General features: G+C 35.2%; 1 protein-coding gene across 1 annotated transcript; it reads right to left on the bottom strand.

Moving 5' to 3' along the window:
* On the bottom strand, positions 1-6,189 carry LOC128231570 (cysteine and tyrosine-rich protein 1-like). The gene is made up of 4 exons (XM_052944573.1): positions 6,034-6,189; positions 5,798-5,885; positions 5,087-5,223; positions 1-1,280 (listed from the first exon to the last, which is right to left on the bottom strand). Exons 1-4 carry the CDS (start codon positions 6,161-6,163, stop codon positions 1,024-1,026), a joined length of 612 nt encoding a protein of 203 aa, XP_052800533.1. The 5' UTR covers positions 6,164-6,189; the 3' UTR covers positions 1-1,023.
* Between the last annotated feature and the right edge of the window lie 5,694 nt (positions 6,190-11,883).

The raw sequence follows: 11,883 nt of genomic DNA, 5'->3' as shown, positions 1-11,883 counted from the left end.
TTGAAACTTCTATATAATTTATTTTTAAACTTCAAAACAATTTAATAAGCACTTTTACAAAGAAAGGAATAATATAATGAATACAAAATGTGTTTTTCATTAAAGCAATGATATAAACAAAAGGTATCATTTATTGTAGGCAGGGAAATTAATCCATATAAGAAACATGTTTTAGGTACTGCAGCAAAGATATAGTGAAACAAATTTGCAAACTAATTTACCTAAATCAACTAACAGAATTGTTAAATGATATAAGCACGAGTACGTGAGTGACCTTGACAAATCAGGACATCTTAGATGATTGGGAAAAATATAAAAATAAATATACTTTTATTCTTATGTAAGATTGATTCTATGGTAAAATATTAAATAAATGTTACTCTGATGCAAATATGACGGAATAGAGAATTCTAAACTCAATAAGATGATAATTTCGTTTTGTATGCACAATGTCAAGATAATGAAGCTGTTGTCCTTGTGCTCTTGGTGTTAAACGTGTCAGCTGTAAGCTATCTGTGACTAAATATCTGTTCAGTAGTTCACAAGACAATCATGAGTATTAAAGCAATCAACGTATAAATACATACACGTAACTGACTGTATATTATATCATAATTAGTATTACCCTTCAAAATTCGAAAAATACCATGCAATAATAACCTTATTAAAATAAAACAAAACAACAAGGCTAAAAAAGTCAAAGCACCCAATATTAAATACACGTCTATATTTAGAACAAAATCAAACAACTAGACTATTTCTATATTTAAAATATATTTTCTGCATGCAGTATATTTATATGTGATTACTAAAACTGTTCAACAGCTTTGTACATACTAGCGATTTTCCTGACACAATTCATAGTTATAAGTATTCTTAATTGGTTTATATAAGCGGTAACACAATATGAAATAAAATGTTTGTTCTTTGCTTTAAAAAAAAAACGGTTTCATTATATACAAGTACACGTTTGTTAGCATCTTTATAAGCAGGTACCACATGCAACCAAAACAAACATATATACTACTTTTCATGGTTGTTTGGCGGTACAGCGTTAAACGCTGACGGTGGTGGGTATTCAGCCTGACTATATCCGGGCGCTGCCTGACCGAAGGCCGGTGGTTGACTGCTTGGTTCATTGTATACTGCGGGCTGGTTGTATGCCGGCGGAGGTGGATATTGGCTACCGGGCTGATTGTATGCCGTGGGAGGGGGATACTGGTTGTAACCATTTTGTGGTGGGTAGGAGCCGGGCGAGCCAATAACTGTTACATTTGCACCTGGAAAAAGGTGTGGGGGAGGGGGTAAATAAATGAATCAAGAAAATTGAATCAATAAGAAAATTGTTTTGTTAAGCGTTTGTATTGTATGATCGTTCTGACAGAATATAAAAATCTATTATTTCCTATAAGGTATTTTAGTCGCGTGAAGTATAGAACAATCAAGGTATTCATGCGTAAATACTAGCCTTTAAACGTATGAAAGTGATTGAAAATTTGAAGCGTAGTAATAATTTCGGACATATTTTCGTTAACAAACCGTAAATGCTAATGTACCACTGGATGATTTTTTTTAAAAAATCGAACAAATATTTGCTGATAGTTACTATGATAAAAATGAGGATGCTGCAAACTTAATCATGAATTCAGGAATAATTTTTGAGAGCCAGATAACCCATACGATGATGTTTGATCTATTATGACATACTGGTGTGAATTATGGGGATTAACAACATTTACATAGTTGGAGAGGATACATTTAACAAAGCTTTACTAGGTGTAACTTCAAACGCTGCTGCTAATGATAAATTCGGTTGATTTAATTAGATACGTGCGCATTTAAAAATACTGGTTAAAATTTAATAAAAGTGATATATAGTTATTCAATTGGCTATTGAAGGTGCTATGTTAGATATTTGAGTAATGTTAAGAACCTTCTCATACGATATGGTTTTTGGACCAGGGCACTTGTGGCCTAGTTCATAGCGATGCAAACGCTTGCTGAATTTTTATTATATAGGGTGTGATTCACAGATAAATGAAAACTAATTTATTTGTATTTTTAAACAACGTCTTATAGAGGAATATTTGCAACAATGATTTAGAAATGTCAACGAAAATGGTATTTTAACTGTGTATAGAGAACTTCTCATTTGAACTTAAACCTTTTTAAGACAATATCGCGTCAAGAAATCTAGGAATGGCTATTACATAATGATGTATTTGTTCTCATGGTTTAAGAATACATACTGGGAGATACGATATACTAGAAAGAAACGTGCATCATATGTGTACGAAAGTCAAATGATAGTGTACAAACTTGCATGAATTGAAATTGAACCATTTTCAGTTCATCCTTTATACATTGTGTATGCCATTAATTTAAGTCGCTTTAATACTGCATAGTATAGTTGTAATGTTGATATATTTAGATGCCAATATAACACAAGAAACTGTAAAGTTTACCTGAAATAAACAAATGTTGTTCTTAATCATAAGTTACAATATCAAACCTACGTAATCTGTTCATCCTGTTTTTGAAAATCAGCCTTACAAAACCAAATCAATCCAGATAAAAACGAATACGAGTAGTTTTAAGATTTTAGACTTTTTTTAATGGAAGGGGTTATCCGCCACTTCACTCATTATGCTTAATGACATTCTAACATGCAACTCGTTTCGTATGATGTATTCCATAATTGAAGTTTTCCTGTTTGCCAGCTGTGTTATTGATAAATATGCTGTTATTAGATTGTTGTACTTGGTTACGAAGTTCGAGCTCTTAATGAAAATGGAAACATTAAATTTATTCTTCAGTTCTTAGAAGCTTCGCAATACGTAAACATGCAAACTGTTATTATATGTGTGCTAGCTTTAAATTCTTTTTTCCTTTATTTGATGTTTTTTGTTGATTGAATTATCTACGACCACGTTACTTCAGAATCAAGGGTAGCAGTGGGGTTTATCTTATACATTATTAAACGAAATAGGGAGCATACCAACTTCAGGGTTAATACAATAAGGAGGAGGTGATGTGACGCCCGAAGACCGGCTACTGGTACGTATGTGAAATTCAGGGATAACACAAGGTACCAGCAAATAAGGGCCAGCTTGGGTAACGTTGACTAAAAATGACTCAAAGGGTCAAGAATCACACATATTACTACTATACGCCAGTATGTGGACTTTGTGGTTATGGTAGTACTATAAGGACTCGATTTGTCCTCCGAATACTGGATACTGGATACTGGCACGTAATGAATATCTAGGGCTCAAACCTGGTACCAGCCAATAAGTGCCAACTAAGGTCAGGTTCACCAAAATGACTTCGCGTGTCAAGGAACGCTGATTATGCTTTTATAAGCCAGTGTGTGGACATGATGAATAAATCTACTAGGAGGTGATGTGACGCCCGAAGACCGGGTACTGTTACGAATGGGGCCACCTAGGGCTGACACCTGGTACTAGAGAAAAGGGCCAGCTTAAGGTTAGGTTTGCCATAAATTATATTACTGCGTCCAGATTAATTTGCTTAAAGTATAAGTTAACAATTATTAGTCAGAACAAACATGTATAAAGTTTGTGTTTACGTGAACATCTAGAAATTCCTCTAAAACTTATTTGAAGAAAGGCAGGTTCATGAGTAAATCATATAACCTCCAGTACGCCTGAGGTAATTGTGACATCCGTAAAATGTCAACATTGTTATGCGGACAATATAATTTAAAGCTGCACTCTCACAGATTGAACGTTTTGACAACTTTTTATTTGTTGTCTTGGAACGAGCCAATTTTGCGTTAATCCAAGAAAGCCAGTGATATAAGACTGCTGACAAAAATCAGATCCAAGAATTTCATATTAAAGTTCAAAAATTATATGTTATATACATTTTTCTTAAATAGTTAGTAACGGTTTAAGCCTTAAAGCAATTATTTTCGAACGGAAATATGAAAATCGGCGATCTGATTTTTTGTCAGCGGTCTTTTATTATTGGTTTGCAGATATTTACGCAAAAATTTGCCCTTTCCAAGACAAACAAATTTAAAAAAAAAGTTGTCAAAGCGGTAAATCTGTGAGAGTGCAGCTTTAAATCTGTCATTTAATAGGGCCAATTATATTTTCATTATTTGTTTATAGATGTTCAACATTTCAATACAAATGATCTTGTAGAGTTTATTAACTTAATGCATTATGTTGATTTAAGTGTGCTATGTTTAATGAAAACGTGCTAAACAACTTCAAATCGAAATCGTATAAATTTTCACACTCGTCGTGACTCGATTTACAAAAACGTATGCAAATATAAATTTAACGTTTAACAATGTAATATTTCAAAATACTTCCTATATCGAATAAATTCTGTCTTTAAAATAACCATAATTGGCATCAAATTCACTTTAGCAAAAGAAAAGCTGAAATTGTAATGGCATAAAGTATGACAAGTAAACTGGCGGATAATCATTAAAAACCCGATACAATTTCATTCGTTTTGAAAGAGGCACTTGAGATAGATGGTTTCAAGTGACGGATCAATAACATTTCGTAATTTAGATACGTTTATGTATTTTCCTCTTAAAACATGCTTTAAAGAAAACTCGAAATTTAGTGAAAACGTGTATTATTATATCGGACCTGATGTAGCCTCTGAACTGTTTATTAATATTCAATATTTCATGGTAGCACATCGAAAATCTTTTATTTTCTGAGGCATTTAAAATATTTAGGTAAAAAACAAAGAAAGGTAATTAACTATAATGTGTTTAGTAACATTAAATTCGGTCTCTTTTAACATGGTTCAGAAATTCAGATACGTCGACCAACAGACACCGGCCGATAAAGCTAGTAGTCTTCGGCCAAATGTCACACACACGCACGCACGCACGCACGCACGCACACACACACGCACACACGCACACAGGCACACACACACAATTTAATAGCATGAATTAATAAACATTTAGCATGCGGTAGCATTTTCCTTTCTATTTTCCTGTTGCATTTCTGCACAAAACATGTTCATGGATTTACATATTGTGACATTTTAGTGAAATAATCGGTCATTTAATTGACACCACTATAATATCTACCTGGCTGTGGCTGTATTACCCTGCCTGGCTTCCTGCTGTTTGCCTGCACACAGAAACAGATACAGGCGACCACGCAACATATGAAGATTATGCATCCAATCACTATCCCGATAATTGCCGAAACAGCTAAAGGGGTGCTGGGTGGGTGGGAAATTATGCATGGTTAAAATTGTTTCACTATGTCGTGCAACTAATTTATGAATAAAAAACAATTGTATGTTTAAAGTTTCTGTGCGGAACATGAGTTACAAATATCCATAAGCATTCATTGTGCACAGTATTATTAAACAAGAAAAAGGTTAAGCAATAGTCGTTGAATATTGCTACAACACTTATCAAATAACATTTGCATTTTCATCATTCGGAAGTTACCCTTCATACCTTCATATTTTTTCCCTTTACTGATGATCAGTATCATGTTGTATTTTTTTTAAGCGGACAACAGGATTTGTGAAGTAAAATGTTAACCATTTGTTAGCAAATTCAGTTAAGAGCTATTGCTATGACCCTGATTCCATCTGTATGCATACTCTAGGCAAAACGCATTTCTATTATCCTTCTAATGGTTTTATCGAACAATTGTTCCTCATTAGATTAAACATATTATCAAAGACCTATCGATATAAGAACTTCATCTGGTGAAATGCTGTACAAAATAAAAAAAAAAGTCTGAGGATAGCGAAATTTGGTCAACTTCATAAAATGTCTTACCAACACTGGTTGTCTCCACAACAATACTTTCCATCGTCACAATACAGGTAGGTTCCACCTCCATAATACTCGCAAATTTCTCCGTACACTGTAATAGAACATAGTAAGCTTTGTAAATCATATTTATGTCTCACGTTTGAGGAAAAAGAAATGAGACATTCGTTATAAATATTCAATTCATAAATCCTATTTTAAACTGCGTGAAATAAACCGGAAGAGACAGCGTTTGATTCTACCTCCCAAGATCAATGTCCAAAGTATCAAATATTTGATCATTTTAAGTTTTCTTATCCTTATTTCCACAACTAAAAAAGAATATCCTGTTTGTATTGAAACAATCTTAAAGGCTTGGTAGCTATGATGCATATGTTTGACTTATTTTTAGATTTCATAGTATCGATCTTTATACGTATCGAGCGCGGATTTTATAATCGTTTTGTACTATGCACGTCCTGGTTTGAGCAAAACAAACTCTTTAATAGAATAGACGTTATAGTGAGGATAAATGCCTCAAATAAGACTTTCGTTTATTCTAATGTCTTTTAGCGCAATTTTAACGAAAGCTGACAGCTTATAGAGTAACGCTCGATCACGTGTCCTGGGAAGAAACCAGATCTGGTGTCCTTTCTGGAAGGCCTTAAGAAAGTACCCCTGCTTGAACCCACAACCTCTAGGATGAGAGGCGGACACCTATAAAACTATAACACGCTTAACCTTACTTCGACTGGACCCTATTTTCGAAATTCTTAAGCGTAACAGGCGAAAATATTTTATTTCAGGATGCCTCACATTTAAAATTAGGCATTGGTTCTTCTGGGTATGAAAGGAATGATTGGCCATACTACATGACTTTGTACACTAGTGAAGATGCTAATTAACGTAAATTTCAAGCCAGGAAAAAGTAATTCTCCAGAAAAATAATAAAATGTACGATAAAAACAGGAATATACATAACGGTCATAAATGTAAAGGCACGATCAACAAAGCGCAGCGGACAATCAACGAGAGACACACAATGTTGAGGCTACTGTCGTGTAAAGGTCAGTGACATCAGGGGAGAGGGGGTACACTGGAGTGGGAACACCAGTGACATCAGGGGAGAGGGGGTACACTGGAGTGGGAACACCAGTGACATCAGGGGAGAGGGGGTACACTGGAGTGGGAACACCAGTGACATCAGGGGAGAGGGGGTACACTGGAGTGGGAACACCAGTGACATCAGGTGAAAGGGGGTACACTGGAGTGGGAACACTAGTGTTTTGGGTACTTAGGCTTGTCCGAACATTTATCAACAAAATGTTTATTACCACAAAGACACAAACGAGGAACTTGTAACCTAAGGCTACCAACCAGTAATGTATTGTGTAAAATGTCATGACTATTTGTTATTCTACTGCATAAGCAGATGGCCATGGTTATGTTTTTATTTGGAGCAATATACGCTCAAACACACGAGTTTAATAATCAGCACGTCTTACATGTTCATGTGCAGGAGGTTAATCATTAGTTTATTATAATGTTACTGCAATGTCATAAAAATGAATCCAATAACTAATTTAATTTATTATCAATGAAGTTAAATTATATATAATAAACCAATTCATAGAAATATAAACAATTATTTAGGAACTTACATTGTATACTGCGACAAAGTAAATTTCATGTGAATACAACACTGTATACTGCGACCATGTATATTTCATTTGAATACATCATTGGTATAATAGTTTGGAATGTTCTGAAATCCCACATGGTAAAAATTAAACGTGTGGAGGTCTCCCTTTGCGCATTCATATTCTATCCTTCTGTAAATATTTCCACACAGTCAAAAGCTTATCGAATATAACATAAAATCATTTCTATATTCTTATTGTATCTATTAGCTATATTTATTTTTTAATCTTTAATAAAATATGCATCACTGCTACCTTGTGTAATTTAGTTAAAACGCATATTGTACATTCTTTAATAGTATTATATATTATAGGGATAAAATACACGAAATAGTTGACATTCAGTACAAAATTCATTCACTTTTTTATAACGCTCCTATGAATACTTGGTACCAGGTACTTGTTGGATTTGCATATTTCAAAAACATAATTGTTTGGCAGAACTAAATACAAGATATAGATAGTGTAGCTTTTAAACTTTGAAATATTTTATCTCAGTGATCACGATGTGTAAATTTTGAAAACGATTTCCTTAAAGCATGTAAAATGAGCATTAAATTCGAAAACATAATAAAGTTGAAATAATATGTAATTATCAATTAAAATGTTATTAATGATATGATACATGCAGTGTATAAAATTGCATATATATATATATATATATGAACATGTACGCATGTTTTGTACTTGCGTCGCCATTTTGTATGATATTCGGTCACGGGTCTATGATCATCTGGTAAATAAATGTTCTGTTCTGAAAAAGTGTAACCTGTTAAAAATATAACCCTCGCTCCCTTCGAATGTTAACTTCACTTAACAATTAGGCATATTAAAACAATAAAGACAAACTGAACCAATGAATTGTCTTGTTTTGTACTCGAATATACTTACGCTATTTTACATTCAAAAGTGTCTAGATTATCGGAAACGTTTGAGTTCTATTGTGAGAATGTGTGTCATGTACGCATGTTCGATTGAATGGTTTGTAACTTCTCGGAACGAAGCAGATGTGGAACTTGGACGGTTTGTACTACGAAACTTTATTACCCAGAGAAATTGTGGACGTTTCGAAATAATTAAACAAATACATTTTGTACAGTTCGCACAATGATCACATATTGTGCATCAGCAAATATAATGGAACATTTCATTTGCGATGAAAATATGTCCATACTATGGACATGTTGCAATCTTCTTCTTCAGGCAACATCCTGCCAACAGTACATACAGTACTTTGATTATGTTTGCAATTAGTAAAGCAAGTACTGAAGAATGTGTACTAATAAAGTCAAACCCCACTAAATTTATGTCGGTCTTATTTATTGTTGATTTACTGTTAAATTTTATTCAAGTGATATTAAATCAAACTTCAAATCTTAGTTCGCACGATTTAAAACAAACATTAAAAAGAGATGTTTGTCAAACATTATGCCCCCCCCCCCCCCCTGAGCCCCATGTTGTCAGGATTATATGAACAATTGAATGAAATATGCATGGACCGAAATGACAGCTGATTTGTCACTGACATTGGATATCGTTGAGGCAGTTTTAAGAGTATGACCATTCAAAGTTTGAGGATAGAGTGTGTTATAACCATGACCTTTGACAAAAATCTAAATGTTAAGTTTGAGGGCCATGGGTGCAGGCATTGACAAATTATCACACAGACAAGCTTTTTGCGTTCAAGGTCACTGTAATCTTGACCTTTGACCCGATGACCCCTAAAATTAAAAGGGGTCATCTACAGGTCAGACACAACTCCAAGTACAGTTTGAGGGCCATGGGTGCAGGCATTGTCCAATTATCACTTGAAACATTTTCACATTCAAGGTCACTGTGAACCTGACCTTTGACCCAATGACTCATTGATGATCATAGATTCAGGCATTGTTTTTCAACTTTTTTAAATATAAATTTTTGCATTAAAGGTTTCTGTGACCTTGACCTTGGTCTGATGACCCCCAAAGTCAAGACCCCCAAAGTCAAGAGGGGTCATCTACTGGTCAGGCCCAACCTTTATGTCAAGTTTGATGACCATAGGTCCAGGAATTGTCGAATTTGTTTTCAATGTCACTGTGACATTGACCTTTGACCCCTAAAATCAATAGGAGTCATCTACTGGTCAGGCCCAACCTCCAAGTCAAGTTTGAGGGTCATAGGTGCAGGCATTGTCGAGTAATCACATGGACAACCTTTTATCATTCAAGGTCACTGTGACCTTCACCTTTGGCCCAATGAACCCCAAAACAATAGGGGTCATCTACTGGTTAGGCCCAACCTGAAAGTCAAGTTTGAAGGCCATGGGTGCAGGCATTGTCGTGTTATCACATGGGCAACCTTTTACCATTCAAGGTCACTGTGACCTTGACCTTTGGCCCGATGACCCTACTGGTCAGGCCCAACCTCCAAGTCAATTATGAGGGCCATGGGTGCAGGCATTGTTGAGTTATCACTCGGACAACCTTTTACCATTCAAGGTCACTGTGACCTTGATCTTTGACCCGATGAGCCCCAAAAACAATAGGGGTCAGCTACTGGTCGGACAACCTTTTACCATTCAAGGTCAATGTGACCTTGACCTTTAGCCCGATGACCCCCAAAAACAATAGGGGTCATCTACTGGTCAGGCCCATTTTCCATATCAAGTTTGATGACCATAGGTCTAGGCATTGTTAAGTTATCACTCGGACAAGCTTTAAAATTATTTTACCATTAAAGGTCACTGTGACCTTGACCTTTGACCTGATGAACCCTTAAATCAATAGGGGTCATCTACTGGTCAGGCCCAACCTTCATGTCAAGTTTGATAACCATACGTCCAGGAATTGTTGAGTTATCACTCGGACAAGCTTTGGTCTACCGACTGACCGACGGACCGACCGACCGACCGACATGCCTGTGCAAAGCAATATACCCCTCTTCTTCGAAGGGGGGCGGGGTATAATAATGATAAGTAAACAGAGCCTCGTTGGCGCAGCATTGTGTTTATTACCATGAAGAAACCCTAAATTATCCCCTTTGTGTTGCGTGTTGATGTGGGCTAGATGTATTTAAGTATCAAATAACTTCATTTAGCTTTGATGCAGTTGCTTCTTTGATAATTATGAATTCACCTATTCTATTTCGTAAAATATGTACTTTGCCATTTTTGGTATTCGCCACAATTTCAATGTGTGTACATTTCATTCTTTGTGTATTGTTCATGGCCAAAGGCTTATGTATTGCCGATTGTGCCAATACAAATTGAAACTTGTTGAAAATGCAATAGTTTGACTTAAAGAATTTGTTGTAATTAATCGTTACTCCAAAAGACAAAGACAAGGCAAGACATTATATAACATTTAATAAATAAATAATAATTTGCCAAGAATGGTCGCCACGCCAGTAATATAAATATTATACAAGTAAGTCTTTAGGCAGAAATAATACGATTACTATTAAAATATTTGAAATTTTGGCGAATGACGATGTCGGTTGTTGAACGGGTCTGTCGTCGGCCGCGATCTTTAGCGCGCTGAGCTGACTTTTCAATTTGTCAATTTCGCGGAGGAGCCGGCGCCTTTCCCCTTCGGTACGCCGCTCTTCTATCTGCTTTTGAAGAACCGAGCGTTCAAGACGTAAAGCATCCAGGGAGTCGTAAGAGGTCTTCTTGTCCTCTTGTATTTCCTTGTTCTCCTCCACCAGAAAATCAATGGCCTCTTGAACTTTACGTGAAACCTTTGTCTTCGGTCGAGGCCATTTTCTAATAACGCCATTTTATTTAAGTCAAGTACTGGACGTCTGGACGGGACGAAATTAAACTCGGGTCGGATTAACACCTAAGCGACTATGTGTGACTGCGCATAAAAGTAGTTCCCATAATTATAACATTTTAGGCTAAAATGTGGTAGTTATAAACACTACTCAAAGAAAACAATAGACAATGAGTTAAATTGCATTACTTCCCTTTAATCATCAACTCTATGTATCCCGTCACGTGTGTCATATAGATAGTTGCAAACATCGCAAAACTTCCTTAAATATGTGAAACTATATTTTATATATTTAATCAGCCCATTTTTATCTGTTTTAAATACTACAGTATGAGAGTTTAACTCTTTATATCTAAAATTTATGAGAGAAAAAAATCAGTGTTGCAATAAATCGAGTATCAAAAATTACTTCTATTGAAATAAAAATTATTAAACATTTACAAATGATCTGATAAAAAACATTGATATTGATCATTGCAAAGGTTTAAAATAAGGCAATGAAATTCATTCAAATCAATAAATGACCTAAGATTGAATGCCGGTATGACACAAGGACAACACGAATAAGACCTGTTCCTGACACCATAACACGTGAACTCGGTAATCAATAATAAATAAGTGATCTCCACTTTGCACGTACAGTGGAGTCTTTGGTCTCTTA

Source organism: Mya arenaria, chromosome 4, assembly GCF_026914265.1.
Source record: "Mya arenaria isolate MELC-2E11 chromosome 4, ASM2691426v1".
Classification (NCBI taxonomy): domain Eukaryota; kingdom Metazoa; phylum Mollusca; class Bivalvia; order Myida; family Myidae; genus Mya; species Mya arenaria.
This window is presented reverse-complemented; position numbering and strand designations above follow the sequence as displayed.